The 16413-nt window shown below is 40.3% G+C and overlaps 1 protein-coding gene across 14 annotated transcripts in view; it reads right to left on the minus strand.

Annotated features, from left to right (window-relative positions):
• BMAL1 (basic helix-loop-helix ARNT like 1) overlaps positions 1-16413 on the minus strand; it is a 47977-nt gene that overhangs the window by 12542 nt on the left and 19022 nt on the right. For 9 of the 14 annotated variants that reach the window (XM_085579716.1, XM_021527552.3, XM_021527555.3 and 6 more), the window contains exons 2-10: positions 10573-10696; positions 9729-9876; positions 6985-7005; positions 6069-6107; positions 5682-5723; positions 5019-5176; positions 3504-3583; positions 2413-2505; positions 1310-1427 (exon numbers count right to left, since the gene is read on the minus strand). In XM_085579716.1, coding sequence (XP_085435842.1) covers positions 1310-1427; positions 2413-2505; positions 3504-3583; positions 5019-5176; positions 5682-5723; positions 6069-6107; positions 6985-7005; positions 9729-9868 — 691 coding nt within the window. In that variant the 5' untranslated portion in view covers positions 9869-9876; positions 10573-10696. Of the gene's footprint in view, positions 1-1309; positions 1428-2412; positions 2506-3503; positions 3584-5018; positions 5177-5681; positions 5724-6068; positions 6108-6984; positions 7006-9728; positions 9877-10572; positions 10697-12294; positions 12360-16413 lie in introns of all 14 variants that reach the window. The other 5 variants (XM_085579715.1, XM_085579714.1, XM_085579710.1 and 2 more) reach the window with 2 other exon arrangements.

Genomic DNA, 16413 nt, shown 5'->3' on the forward strand with positions numbered 1-16413 from the left:
TATCAGCAAGGCCAATGCTCCAAGGGCTGGTGGAGGATTTAAATCACACAGCAACTTTTCCACAGCCTGCCATCCACTCCAACCATGTCTGCATGGGGATATGTAAAATCAAGCAGCTGTCAACATGAACAAAAACTTCTCAGGCCTTGTGGGCTTTTAGCATAAGGAGGAATTCCAGCAATTCCAGTATTTTAGTGAAAAGTGTGCCTCCCTTACAATTCCACTGGAGTGAGGTGATCTCCAGGAGGTCAGGCTGCCCTGCACCACATGCCCTCCAAACTGCTGCACCGTGGTGTGAGTACAAGCTGTGCTGAGTTACTCATGCCAAGACAAAAATAAATACGTGCATACATCCTCATACTCTTCACCAGTATGAGTTCTTGAAATTCTACCAATCCGTCTATCATAGCAGATGGGAAGACTGTAATTCATAGTATTTATTTTTGCCCTAACTTTATCAGAGCCATACAAAAAAAAAACCACCAAAAACCCAACAAAAAAAAACAGGAGGCAGCACTGGATATTCATGCTTGACAACCAATGAAGCCAGGAGCCAGAAAAAACTTCAGCTGATTCTGCTGAAGCCTCCAGGCTCCCTGCCCTCAAATGATCTCTTTCAACTTCAGTTTCTGAAGTTGAGCTGGTGGCTTCTGTGAGCTGAGATCCAGGAGATTTCTGCTCCTGACAAGCATGAGACTTAATGACCTGGAAATCTGCAGTTGTAGGATACCACCTTCCACTTAAGCAGTGCAGACTCCTCTTATAAGAGGGAATTAAACACCCACTCACCCCAAAAGCAGCAGACATTCAGAACTACTTTAAAATACCAAAGTAGAACAGAGCTAAGAGATGTGGCAAGAAATGATTGCAAAGTTAAAAACCTGCTGAGAGAAAGGCTGGGTCATTGATGGCAGAAAGCAATAAATAAGCAGATAAATAAAATGAATCCTCTATCTTGGCTGACAGCTAATGACTACCAAGATAACGAGTGTATTCTGACCATTTAGAATGATGGATTAGATCAAATGCTTCACATGTTCTAATGGAAAAAGTTTTGATGCCTGGAAGAGAGAGGGCAACTCACAGGTGAAGCCAGTTCCAGTAATGCCTCTGTGCCACAGTGCATGCCAAAACCAACCCGGAACACATTTTTTTTTTTCTCTTTTGTTTCTTACTGCCTTTAAGCTACAACTTCCTTGGCATGAGACAATCCAGACAGCATGCCCCCACACCCCCACCTGTGACATGAGGCAAAGCCCCAGCAGCAGTGACTCTAGGTGGCATTTTTCCCAAAGCTGGTAACACTCACTTTTTGCATCTATAAGTCTTTCTCGTGGCGCGGTGTCAGAAGAAGAGAGCTGCTCCTTCACTTTGGCAATGTCTTTAGGATGGAGATAATCAAATAAACTTTGACCAATCAAATCATTCTGTAGAGATTGAACATTCAGTCAAAAAGTAAAATAATGGCTCAGTATGATTTTTTTGTTTTAGCATGCAGTATGAACAATCCTTTTACACATAGGTGTAACCAAGGAATACCAAATATCCAGATCCAGCCACACTGCAGGGGGTTTGGACTGGATGACCTTTAAAGTGTCCCTTCCAAACAAACTATTTTATAATTCTATGATTTGATGGAAAGTTCTCTGTTCATTGAAGTTACGACTACATTATACAGTAATGTCTGTCACCATTTTCAATAAGAGTTTTGCAGAATTGGCATGCTCAATTTCCCCCCACCAAATATTCTGGTTTTTACTCAGTCTTACTTCTTCTACCACACATTTGAATGAAAAAACATCCTAATTGCAAATGTTCTCTTTCATTCTTTACATATGAATTTAGTATATACCTAACTAAAGGCTGGCTGAGGAAAACTTTTGAAGCTAATATAGGTTTAAATTTTACCAGGAGTGCAGATTACAGAAAGAATGAAGATTATTTACATGGTCCAAGTTAAGCTTTATGTTGAGCATATGTTAAAAACCTGGCTTTGGCATAGCTGCTTTCCAGTTTCCATCAGTAAGCATGCAAGCAAAACCAGAACAGGTTGACTGCTCAAAACTAAGTTGAAAAATCCATGTGATGCTACTGGAAGAACCCCAGACTGATGTTTCAATATTTGCTTGCACTCCCAATTAGGTAATGCTTTTGCAAGCCTTGAGGGTAAATCCTTGAGCAGAATGCATCAATCAGTGAATTAAATTTAGTTCCTTTTCACCTCCTTGCTTTGAATGGAAACCAGAAACAATATTCTCTAATGACATGGCAGAGAAAAGCTCTCTCTCTTTGCAACACCTCTCAACTTTCAGGACAGACTCTTCTCATAACCACCCCCTAGTTAAAGGCATAACCATCAAAAAAGCTCTTAAATCTTTTAAGACCTAATGTACTTAAAATGGAAAAGAGTACCTGACTGTAGTTGAGGATCTTGAAGACAGATTCTGAAACAAACAGTATCTTTCCTCTGTCACAGCCCACAACGAAAAGGAATCCATCTGCTGCCTAATCGGGGTGGGGGGAGGAAAGTCAAATCCCAAGTTATACATCCACATTGCATCATTATAACCTTTAAAAGCATTTTGTGTACAGTAGAATTTCTACACTAGGAGAGCTGTCTTAACATTTAGAGGTAACTGAGTCAACAGGAAAAAATGTGAAATTACAATGAAGAGGTTTTTTTGCATCTGCAAACATTTTTGGCATGATTCTGGGCATTGTGCCCAGAATGTAAAATAACTTTTATGAGAAGAAAGAATCCATGTCTTGTCCAATAATATTATGATTATGTTTAATAATGCCTTCAAATTAAAATGTTATTTTAACTGTACTTAAAAAAGCTCCTCTTTTAGAAACCAACCATAACCTGGATATTTATTTCTGTGCCTGGAGGCAACTAATTCCTATTTGCAAAGCCCTGTCTTTTAGTCACACACAAGCATGCAGGCATAGGCCCCAATTATGTATCTTCAGAGTTACAATGCTGCAGAAATTAAATTCTGCATATGCTGCATCTGGACACTGCAGTGCTTCAACAATTACACAGCCCTAGAAGAGCTTAACTACTGACTGATGAGAGAAGCTCTCCACACTATAAAAGCAGTATAACAGCAGGCAGCCAAACACACTAAGTCATGTTACATCAATGACCTCAATAAAAATGTGTTCATTGTATCACTGGACACTGAAAATCATGGCAGGGTAACCCAGAGCAGCATGTCTGCAAGAAAACAATTCATGTGATTTTGGTTTGTACATGTAATAACTGAAGATTCTGATAGTTCCCATCTAAATCCCCCTCTTCAATCTTTCTGCTTAAATTAAGAAATGCCAGTCGTCATTAAACTCACTGACTCTGTGAAGCAGGCTCCAGATTTATTAACTATCCTCCATAATCAAAACATTTATAAGCTGATACACAAGGTAGAAAAATACCAGTGGTGGGCTTTGGGAAGGCTACAGTCACAGATATTAATATCTCTTAATTAAAAGTTGGAACATACCCTGAGAATAAGATGTTTTAGTTCATCATCTGATAGAAAAGCAGGCTTGTAGTTTGCTTCTGTATATGGGTTTGTAGCACCTAAAGAAAACAAACAAACAAACAATTCCCATATCATTAACATTACACACTTAAATGAGCAATTTTCCTTTGGCGCCTTCTTAGACTGTTGTTCATTGCAGGAGTTCTTTAAACTGAACTTTTTTGGTTTTGTTTTACTATCGACATGAGCTCTGTTGGTATTAACTTAAAAAAGGATGAAGCTTTTTTTGCTAAGACACAAGTGCTGCATGAGGTAGAAATGCAAATTAAATGCCTCTAAGATATAAAAGTATCCCTTGACATATTATTGAACCCAAAGGCTGTCCTTGATTTATAGCCAAGTCTCAGAATTAGAAATTATAAAAATAAGATTTTAAAGAATAAAAACATTCAAGCTATTTCTTCTCCTTATAACTCAGTAAAACACGACAAGCTCATGTAAACAAATCATCACTTAGGAATTTACAAATCAATTCTCTCACTCCAAGCCAAAGATAAAACCCAGCATTACAATGACATCATCTTACAAAGCCAAAACCCCAAAACTGGCAACAAATGTGGCAGCTATTTACTAAGGAGTAACTCTTCTCATTCTATTCATAAAGGCAGAGGAGAATCAAATTAGTAACCACTGAAGTGTTATGAAGTATTAACCTCATCAAATTACAGTGGCAGGAAAGATAAGACTTCCCAAATGTAAGGCTAAATATGACTGAAGGCGTATTTATAATATTATTATTATCATATTATATTATCATATCTCCTAGAAATCATCAGAATCTTTTTTACTCTTAGCTGCATCCTTTTTTTTTTTTTTTTCGCAGTAGTGCATTTCTTGAAGGCTTAAAGCTTTTAACATCAGCACCAATTGTGCCCAAGCACTGATTCACTCCTGTGAAGCTTTAGGAACACACAGCAATTTTTCACAACCACAACCTCAACTCTTCCAAAGCTGTGTGTTTCCTTTCAAATGCTTGCAACAGAAACTCATCAAAAAGACCAAAAGTAAGTTTTCAAAGTACTCTCTAGTTTTTCCATGCAGAGCTAAAGGCACAAACACAAAACCTTAGAAGTCCTGTGGGAATATCATACCTAAAATCTAACCTCTCTAGCTAACAACTTGGTACATTGCCTGCTTAGAGCAGTGCTCAGTGCTGCACCAGAATTAACTGTGCACTGCCCTTAAGCCCTTTGTTCCCTCTCTCCAGCTGCCTTGGTGCTGTGGAGTCTGGCAGTAGTGACCAATAGGTCAGATGATGAAAAGTTATTATTTTCTCATCCCCAGACTCCCCCAGTAATGTCAGGGTATTTAGTGGACCATGGACTAGCAAGCTGTGAATGAACACCAAGCATCAGATGCTAAGAGAAGGGAGGAGTCCTCCTAGAATGAATTAACTTACTTCTTTTTGTCAAAAAAGGGAGAGGAAAGACATGGCTTTGGGGATATGCCACTTGGAATGGCCAGGCAACTCACCTCGAAGTGTTTTCATGTGCTGGACAGCCATCCTGAGCACGGTGAGCTTGTCCAGCTTGCGGGACATGGCGTTGCACGTGGGCACCAGCGAGGCCAGCTCGTCGATGAAACTGTTCATCTTGTCCCTGCGCCGCTTCTCGATCTGGCTGTGAGCCTCCCTGCACACACACACACAGAACAATGCCCAAAAACAACCTCCTCAGGGTGAGTGAGCTGCCCTGCCATCCTTCAGACACCCTTCAGGCATTTGATGGGAATTATTTGGGTTATAAGCAACAGGAAAAGTTGCAGCGCAAGCTTCTGGTTTGTCAGGAAAAACACCCAGTGTTGGTCAGGTTTATATTTTCCCATATTAAGATTCACTGCTAATGCTTTCACAACCCACTATTGAGTCTGAAAGAAGAAAGGTGAAGAATGTAACATTACCAGAAACATACTTGGCTTCAATTTCAACAGCAATGAGGTGACTAAAAGCAAGTTACTTATCAAATCAGCTGTTTCACTCTATGCAAACGTAATGAAAAATGTGAACAGTGCAAAGATATGGAACAATCAGAGGTCAAAGCTAGAAAAATATATTTTCAGAAGAAACACGCACAAATAATTCATACATGGCAAAAAGCAGGAGACACATCTTTTAAATATATTTGTTTAGAGCATTACCTTGCATTTTTTATCCTGCCTTGTTGGTCTGCATACTCCAATCTGTTGAGAAATGACATCACAAAGTTACAGTGTTGAAAGCACTCAGCCCAACTCTTTAACTGCATCTCACATCCTACTGATCCTCATTAAGATCAGTTTTTTAGAATTTGAATGTTTATATAACCGTTCTACAGCAAAGGTCAGTATTTGTAACATTGTGCCTCAGACTTGGGGGTGTTTTAGCTTGTCTGTTCTGTGTTGTTTAAACTAAGATTGTTTAGATTATTGCATCATCCCAGCAGAGCAATGAGTTGGGACCACAGTGGCACTGAGAACAGGCATCCACAGTCAGGATCCTGTGTAAGAACTGTGGAACTGAGATTTCAGTGACTGTATCAACAGTACCTTCCATGTTGGTCATCTTTATCTGTATCCATACCTTCCCTGCAGAAACAGAACAAAGCAACACATCACAAATTCAGCAGGACTGGCAGAACTGTTATCCCACTACATAAAGTCAGAATATTCCTGCCATCTCTAAATCACAAATACAAAAATGGGAGTATAAAACCAACAACCTGGAAGGATTAAGGAAGCTGTGTGGTTTTTGTAACATTAAGACATTTTCTTAAATTAGTTGTGTCTCCTCCAGAACTCACTAAATGGCACAGTTTGATGTGTTTGACAGTAAAACATGCTGCAGTTCAAAGATATCATCTGTTACAAAAATGTTTTTCAGTTAACTACAGAAGAGGGAAAAAACCCAGCCTTGTGCAAATGCCTGTATGTTCTATAGCTCAGTTTGCCTTATAGTAGTTGATTTTGGGGTAGAAAATGGTAATAACCTAAATTAACACACCACTGGAGATGGCCAATTGCAAGGAGAGAAAAGTCTGTGTGAAACACACCAGGCACACTGGAAATTAGTCCAACTTTCAGTGTAGATACATGGCTTGTTTTTGTTTCAACATGAAGAAAAGAAGGAGAGAGACATGAAGAATCGAAATAAACCCCCTCATTACATTTACTATTGTAGCCACATGTGCACAACTAAACAGGAGAGTGTAAGTTTTCATAGGTGTACTTGGTAAAAAAAGCTAAATGCTCATGACTACACATCTATTTTTAGACAAAATAATTAGGAAGAGAATGTTTTGGTTTATATAAATCTGTACAACTGTGCTCACATGGACATTCCTAGGCCGACTCATTCTGGTTTAATTTCTACCTGTGAATTTTAAGTCTATGGTAGAAAAAGACAGGGAAAAAACGCTGGGCATCTTTTTCAAGTGAAACCAATTACTAAAATATTTATACTTACTCAAAAGGAAAGCCATCGAGTCTGAAAAGAAAGAAAAATAAAGTACACCATATATAGGAAATAAGAACAATGTATTAGATTTTCTGCTGAAATTCTCAAGCTAATTCATATTCTATTTGAAATGAAAAGCACAATGAAAACAGGACAATAGCAGTGAGCATTTTCTAAAGAAACAAGCTTGTTCAAATTAATCTACTTTCTGAAAGAATAATTCTGCTTTTTAAGAAAAGAGAGCATAGTTCATTACACTTAATGTGAAAAACTAATAAAATAACTAACCTAAATTATGTTATGCAAATCATTGAGATATTGTTTCATCTTCAGAAAGGAAAGATCTGTGCTTTATGCATGTTGTCCTTGTGGTTAGATAAATGGGATTTCAGAGGACTCTAAGGCCAGAAATAAAACATAAAAATAAAGTATCCCAAGTTTCTCAGTTTTTGATTCTTGACCAGAAGGATAGATGCACATTTTGCTTTAGACTAAATCCCGAGCTGAACTTTATACAGACTTTATCATATCACAAGGAAATTAAACAGAATTCTACATGCAAACTAACTGCTGGCATCACTTCAATTCTGTAAAGTGACCTGAAATACCACAGAAATACCTCTTACCATGATAAGAGGCTATGTTTTATAAAAGTCTTATGAAAAAGCCTTCTCATCTCAGCCAATAACATACCAGTTATTCCTGTTCAACACTGGACACGAGCCTTCTTAAAAATAAACATGGTAGCCTTTCATCTAGGGTTCACTGCACTCTTAGATCAATTATCTTTGCAATTAGTTTTCCAATAATAGCATAATAATGCTAAATGTTTTCTCATCTCTTCTTCAGTCTGCACACCTGAGTTACTGTCTTCGCTCACAATTTAACAGCCCTTGTGACACCTTTAGCTCTGGGATGTTTGTGTTAAAAATCCCCCAGAAAGCCAAATCTAAAAGAGGTACAAGGTAAGTTATTAATGCAATAGGGTAGTTTGTTTTCTCATCATGTAATATTTCAATTGAAAGCATGACTCCCAAGAAAAGAAATTTACTGTTCATAGCCCTGTGCACGAAGCCTTGGACAACAGCACTTGACCAGCCCTTGCTGAAGTGACAGCAATAAGTTGGGCAGGGATTTTCCTGAAGGAGTTGCAGCACAAAGAACTAAAAAGCTGTTGTGGAGAGCTGAAATTGCAGCTGATGACTCCTCTTGCTTGTACTCAAGAGGTGATCAAAGAACCACCCTAAAATACTGGTTCTGCCTCCCTTACTCCCTGGTACAGGAAGCATCAAACTGGGCACTTGGATGATTTATGCAATAACATCATTAACAGGTAGCAGAAGTTGAGCAGTAGCACTTCTGAACATTTTCCCATACATACACATATAAGGAGGGATCAAAGTAGTCTCCCTTAAGTTCTGCTTTCCAAGAGGAACATTTAGTAGCCACCATTTACTTTGCAACACAAAATGAACTATGGTTTGACTACACTATATGTAGTGGTATGTAGTGTATGACTACAAAATAAACAAACTTATTTGACTAAGAATTCAAGGAAACAGAGTTTTCACACATTTTAAAAAATGCACACAAAATCTAAAGGGCAGAATTATACCCTACAAGAACAAGCTGTCTTTTGGAAAAGAGGCCTTGAGTAATGCTTCCTATCCAGAGGAATAAAAATGGAGAAATCCTTTCTAGAGAAGAGGAAGTTGGTAGGATTGAGGCTGTTCACTCAGTTTTGTAGCAATCAATTCAACTAGAGGGACACATGTGCTTTTCAGGGAGACGAAAGGAATTCAGAGAGGTATTTAAAGTTTCATGCCTAAGCTCTCCTAAAAAGAATCTAATTCTTAATCGTGATGCTCAGCATGGATTAAAAATTTTCCTCCTCGTAAAAAGAGCTGCCAACAATCCAAAGGCCCTCAGCAATAAAATCTGTGCTAAGTTACATAAAAATGGACTCTGTGGCTGGATGAATAATGGATGTGGCCACTCACAAGCTCCCCTGCAGCCACACTTTGTAAAGTTACAATGCAGAGGAGGCTTGCACAGGCACTTGCAGTAAGTAGGTGGCTCTTGCTGTTCCCAGTGCAGGAGACATTACAGGTCTGGGAGTTTGGCAAACTCTGCTGTTCCTTTCACTGCTCTAAAGCAGAGGTGGTGGGTTTCCTTCTACAGTTCAGAACCACTACAAGATTAAACCAGCTGATTAAAAGAAATACAGCTCTAATACCTCAAACCAGAGACTATTTAGGTTCATATTCAAATTAGAGACCAAAATAGCTTCATCAGATAAAGGTTGGCAGCACATTGATAGGAAGTGACTAAATAGGAAAAAATAGGTGAAGAAATTTGCTTCCACTTTTCAATAAATTTATTATCTTCCCCTTCTGTTAGTCAGTCATTATATTTCCTGTGTAAATGGTCAATACAACTAACCTTCACACAGTACACTTCATCAGTACTAATTCCATTCTCCCATCAGCCAGAAGTTTTTCTCCTCAGACTTACCCCATTTGACAGCCCTAAATTCTAGCTGCACTGAGATGACAGTTTTATTATTATTACTATTAAATAATGAACTTGGCTCTTAGTACATAGTAGCTCTCTTCTTTATTAAAACTTTTAAAGCAGGTTGTAAAAAAGAGGTTATTTAAAAACTGCTATAAATATTTCTATAGTCTTCCCCACTGTATTGTTGTGTTACCACCTCCTTTTAGCAGTGCTAAATCAAAAGAAATCCAACTTACTGATAATCAGTTGAGCTTCCCTTTCTTTTCCTATTACAGTCCATTCCTGAAGTGCTAAGGGAACTGGAGATCAAGTCAGCAGGGTCTGGTGACATAAAGTCACTAATTGTAGAAGATATGTCCATCCTTTGGTCTGCCATTGGACTGTCTAACATAAGGGAACACATAAAAAACAACCCCCAACCAGAAAAACACTGCATTAATATAAGCAGACACTTACATATTTTTAACCAAAACAGTTATCTCAAACTTAGCATTCTTAAAAAACTGCAACAATGCAACAATCAGTTTCTGGTTTTTCCTATTGCTATAAAAATAACAGGTAATTTCTCCCTTTCCAGTTACTGCTGTATGGAGTATTGCACACAAACCATGACCATTCTCAAAACACATTATGTAACACAATTGTTTTTAAAGATTTGTCAGAATGATCTTGAACTAAACCAGGCTTACTCTTATGTTACCTGACCAGCCAATTGTTTTTTCCTAACAGGAATAATTCTGACAGGGAACACTTGTTTTAGTGTGTCTCTGCATTTGAAGATAATACAAGAGCTCACAAGCTTTTAAAGTTCTATTTCCACTGAATTCAGAACATTTCCATAGAAATAAACACCTCTGCACAGAAGACTCCACAAAAAAAAATAATATAACCCAATGGTGGTCAAAGAAGTCTAGTTAAAGATATAAATTAATCTAATTGGCTTTTTAATCCTCTAGACTGCAAGTAATTCAAATCTTCACTATTTAATCCTCTAGACTGCAAATAAGTACACTGTTGGAAGAAAGTCTGTGAAAAGTTCCCTGCTAAATAGCATCAACTGTGAAAGAGAAGAGGTTTTACCTGAAGGCCTGTCTTGGAAGCCTAAATCCACCTGGGCAAAGATGATGATGCTCAGCCCAAAGCAGCTGAAAACCTTAGAACTCTTCCATGCCTCATGTTCTGTTGGTCAAATACTTTCAAAAACCTGAAAGGGAGGGAAATCCAGCAAGCTTACAAAACACTTTAAAAGCAATTGGTTTAGACACAGTTTACAAAAGCAATAGATGTCTCCAACTCAGGGATCAAATATCATTTCCTTGCAAAGTGTAGAAACTTCATCCATCCATCCAAAGGGTTAGCTGCTGGGATGTGCATCTCCAATAGACTAAGCTTTGGGCAGAAGCAACCTCTGGCACCACCTCCTTTTGGGCCCTTTTTACCATCCTCTGGTCTGCACAAACCCCCTCTGCTCACAATGATCACAAAATAACAATCACGAGCACATTTGCTGCCAGATGCTGCCAGAATGAGTTAAATTGCTGCCACAGAGCAAAGGACAGACTCACCCTTCAGTCCTGACTGCCTCAATCTAAGGGTGGTCCTTGGCTTACTGTTTTGTTTTCCACTGTAGCAGCAGTTGGCATCTTTGAAGGACAGGGGTTTAACATGGTTCTATTCTGCAGGCTTCAAGTTTTATACAAAATGCACATGCCATACTACAATTCAAGCCCTCAAATGTCTCTCCCAACTATACTACAAACATGTGGATGCCCTTCCCTTCCACACTGTTGTCACAAAACAAGTTTTTCAGCAAAACCTACTGGAATATTTAGAAACTGTTTGACATTTTCCTCCTGCAAGGAAACTTCCAAAATCCATTGGACACACAGTTTTCTGGTTGATCCACCTGTGAGCATCCTGCCTGCCTTCCCAACCTGTGACAGCAGTAGAACTTCCCAAGTACACAGAACAAGCAGCTCCCATGACACCCTCTGAAGTTTATGAGCCAAACATTCTGTCAACATGATCAGGCTGTTTTGTTCCTAACAACACTGTAACCAGTTCTGCTGAAGCATGTATGTAGACATGGGTTATTACCCCAAAAAAATCTACAGTTGCTTGTTATTATTTTCTTCAGCTCTGCCAGAACATCAAAATCAGAATTTCCAAAACTTAAATTATCTAAATTTGTGGTCCTGGCACTGTAAGGTCAGGCAAGTCATTGTCTTGGTACCACAAACTACTGAAGAAAGGAGCACCATTTGTTCCATCAGCAGAGCATCCAAATTGTTGCTGAGAGCTCACTGTCCATCTCACCCAACAACTTCTCTGTGTTCCTTTCCCAATAACCCAACTCCTTTTCCATTTTTGAGAATGTGTGGGCATACTGGTAGAGGCACATTAAGAGGCCAGCTGGCACCAGAACTGACCAGAGCTAAATCAGTACAAATTTTAGTCAAATTATGAAATGCTATTGAATTCATAACCACATTTGTTTTGCAGGGCTTTCATTCACACCCATAGCTATTTGTAGGTCAGACCCTACTGTCTCCCTATTTTCCCAGTTGTCTGCTTTGTCTCTCTTAGCCCCAGCAGCCCAACAGCTACAGACTCAATGGTGTTACTGTGGTGGATGAGGTTGCTGCATCTCAGTTCACCAGTAAAACCAGTCACTGGCCATTTCTCTGTGCTTGGTTCAGACCCAAACCCATTATCTTCAGTCTCAGTTGATGTGCAGAAATTAGTTATAGCTAAACTTAGTTTCTGAACACCTCTCTATGAGAGGGTGCTGGCTGAACTCACATTTTACTGCATTAGGTAACTCCATGGACCACCTATGATGACCTCAGACAGATGGCTGGGATGAGCTGGAATGAACAAAGAAAAAAGGGAGTGGAGGAAAAAGGGTTTGTAAGCTTACCACAGTCCTCTCTCAATCTTTAAGAATGCCTGCAACAGTCAGCATTTTAGCTTCAGAACCAGAACACCACACAAGTCACCATGCACTAATGCAAAAACTAAATTGTTGTTCATCTCAAACAAAAAATTCATATCAATTTTATAGAAAAGAATTAAATCAAGTATCCATTCAGCTCTGCTATTTTATACCTGTCTATATTTATAGTCTCAAAGCAGTTAAGTGTCTTGACCACTTGAGCAGAAAAAAAACTACATAAAGAGCAGAATTCTCAATTTAATTTTCAGTCAGCCCTTTCTCTACCATGTCCCAAATGCTCACCCAGTCCTAACAATCACAGTCCTACATTTTAGCATTACAGGAGTCAAGAACTATGCATGTCTCTTGAAATGAGTTTTAAAGTTAAGAAGATGTCAACTCAATGATCAGAGCAAAAATCAGCATGCCCCACTAAATAGTGAACAGTTTGGAGAAATGTTTTTTCACAAGGCTTTCTTAAAATTCTAGGAAATTGAGTATTTTCCATCTTTTCAGCCTCCATCTGCTGGATGTTCAATGCCTAACAAAAATCCTGAGGGAGAACACAAATGTTACCCATGTACGTAAGCCAAGTTTAAATCTTCCATATATGATGCCAAACTTGTTGCCAAAGTACTCTAAGGACCTCCTTGAAAAAAAATGCCATAGAGTCCACTTCCTGATTGAATTTTCCTGCAGAGGAGAATCAAATTACATTTTGTCACTGTATCCATGACAGTTTGTCTCTACAGCCTGTTTGGGACTACTTCCTTGGGATTTCCTTGAATTTCCTCTTCCTCTGATCCCCTGAAACAAGGCTAATGAGACAGCAAAAATAAATCTTACTGTTCATCCCTTAAAAAAAAGCGAGATGACACGTGAGCAGCTTAATCATGCAGCAAAGCTGATCACGAGTACACAAACACCTCTAAGCAAATCAAGGTCACAGCTAAAGTAGGTCACCTCCATGAGCCAAGCACCCACCCAGAGCCAGGACCTCTTTACACAAGCCCCATCAGCTCTGGTTCCCCCAGGCAAGAGGCAGCCACGTCCAAGGCACGCATGGATTTATTCTGAAAGAAATGCAATTCACAACTTTATGAATCACAAGTGTCTTGTATCTCCAAAGCACAATTTCGCAATGACGGAGGAAAACCGTGGTGTGGTTTCCTCAAGAAGTCATTGAAAAGATACTCATTGTCCCTATGGGTAATGACTGAACCAAAAACAACCCCAGAAAGGAAACCATCTACTTCCCTCCACAGCATTGCTGGAGTTAAGTGTCACAGCAGAAGCTGGTACAAAGCAGAAGAAGAGGTTCTTCATCTTCCCTAGCAGCAGTTTGCTGCTGCTGGAGGCTCCCAACACTCTTGCACTTGATGGGGGGGGGGGGGAGATTTCAGCTCAGCAGCACGAGGATGATTTCAAGATACAGACCAGTATCCATGGGCTCAATGCTGCAAATAACAAGCAGCCCTACATCAGAGCCTTTATTATGGAATACTCCACAGGAAACACAGGAAGATCTTTGAAGTAAAGCAGGGTGGCTTCCTTTGCCCTCAGTACTTAAGGAATACCTAAATCAGAATACTTCCTATCTTCCCAGTATATTGATACTGTTTGGTTTTAATGGCTCCCTAAAACCATTTGCAAGTACTCTACACTTCCAGAAGACAAAAGCCCTGTGGCTTCCTCTCACATGCAGGTGTATCTCACCACACTCTCTGGTGCAAAGAAGGGATTTTACCCTGATTTGTTTGTTGAGGTCACCCTTTTACTACCGAGTCCTCAGCATGCTCACCAGCCCTGGCTGCCTGTGATTCACATCTGAGTTTTGGAACTCCTCCTGACATCAGCAGCTCATGTTTGGACCCTGACCACACACCCAGAGCTGCTCCAGCCTCCTGTAGCCCCTCACAACGGGTAGGGTGATGTCCTGCTCTGTGGAGGGCAGAGGCACAGCCCTCAGCTGCCCAAGAGACCCCCTCTTCCAAAAGCTGCTCCCCATCTTTCCTAAGCAAAAAGCAGCAGGCTGGAGGGAAGCAGCCCATGAAGTTTTACCATCCACAAAGCTACAAGATAAGCAATTTTAACACGGAGGGGAAAATGCCTCCAATAAAAAGAAGAAAAACCCCACATGCAGTTTCTCAGTAGACCAATCTGTTCAGTTACACTCCCACACCAAAAGCATCTGATCATCAGCAGAGTTTCTGAGAAAAGGCAGAACAGGTCACATCATGGCATCTCCTCACAGCTTTCCAGACTCTCACAGTGGTGATGGAGACACACAACAATGCATTTTAGCTTGCTCACAAAACACTGAGACTTCCAGATCAAGAGGGATCTTGGGTTCCTGTCTCTCCTTGTTTATGAGGGAAAGTACCTACAATCTTTACTTCCAGCTACTTTAACAAAGGCTGTCTCATTGCCTCAAAACCAAGAATAAGTGCTAACTAAAATAACTTCCTCTTGCATGGGGGAGCTCAAAACTAGACCCAGAACACAGAAGTGTCTGAGCAGCACTCAGTAAATGGGAAGGATCACTTCCCCCAGCCTGCTGGCAGCACAACTCCTGATGCAATCCTGGAGGCTCTCGGCCTTCTTTGCTGCAAGGGCACCCTTGGTGGCTCATGAACCATCAATATCTTTTCTGCCAAGCTCTTTTCCAGCTGTTCAGTCCCTAATCTACTGAGACATGGGTTTTTTCCTCTCCAGGCTTTTCTATTTCTCTTTGCTAACTTCCTAAGCTTCTTTCTAAGATTTTTGGTGACCCTTTTCTCTGGTCTGTAGAGATCTCCCTGCTTGGTAGCACACTCATGTGATGTCTCAGACACTCCTCCCAGGTTTGCATTTGTCTGCAGCTCCAAGTATAAAGTTTCAGACAGTATGGAAAGGAAAACAGACTGGCTCTGGAAAGAGAACCCAATAGAATTAAACAACCTCCAAAAATCCTAGCTCATGCTCTTTCCTCAGTGAAGCAGACAAATATGTGTTTCGAGGTGGTGTAGTCACATGTAGCCTTGTGGATAGAAGGATCAACTTCAAAGCAGAAAAGGAAAAATGGATCAAAAGCAAAGCCAAGCCACGTCACCTCCAGGAATCAAACCTGTTTAGACCAGCTGTGCTATGCATGAAGTATTTCCCTCCTTAACAGGGGACTGGGATATACCTGCTCAAGGTCTAGCTTAAAATTCTACAGAACAGCCACTGGAGACACATCAGAACCAACATCTTGATTATCCAGCTGACCCTCAGCCACAGGAGATTCAATTTCTCCTCACATCTCATGAGTGTGTGCCTCTCTTCTCTACCTACCCACTGAATCCCAGCTGCAAAAGGGTTTCAACAAAGCTTGCCAGTTTGCAGCCATTACTGAAAGCTTGGTCTAGTATAAGCTCCTCGTTGGCCAAGATTAGACTCTCTGAGCTCTCATTCTTTGAAGCGAGCTTACGCTGCCCTGTTTGCATATTTCATTCTGGGCATTCTGGGCAGCCATCAAAAGGAAACATCACAAGGGAACTAATCAAGCCCTTGTGAAAAGGTGGTGATGCACACTCTTGGAAGTCAGTAGGAACACGCTGCTGTTACCAAAGGAATTTGGCCTGCTTCAATAATCAATCTGCCAGCACATGCACTCCTCAGGTTCCAAGAAACTGCTTCCACAGGGAAAACAGAAAGGGACCTGCCTTTCTTGGAAGGCCAGGCTTGAAGGGATTTACGAAACCTCTACACATGAAACAAACTGTAGCCTCTCTAAGGGCTGCTGAAACCAAGAAGTACTGGTCTTCACATCAGCAGATAGTGGGTATGCTTCCAGAGCTGCAGAATTCCTAAACTCAGCCCCAGCACACGGAATGAGACTGAACCAGCACTTCAGGTGTCTCCACTGAGAGCAGGAACCACTGAATTCTGCCTGAGAGCTCTGCACACTCTGGGTGTTACTGGGTGCCTCGTGACATTTCATGGACACACTGAGATCACCACAG

This window comes from Lonchura striata, chromosome 5, assembly GCF_050655825.1.
Source record: "Lonchura striata isolate lonStrDom1 chromosome 5, ASM5065582v1, whole genome shotgun sequence".
NCBI lineage: Eukaryota > Metazoa > Chordata > Aves > Passeriformes > Estrildidae > Lonchura > Lonchura striata.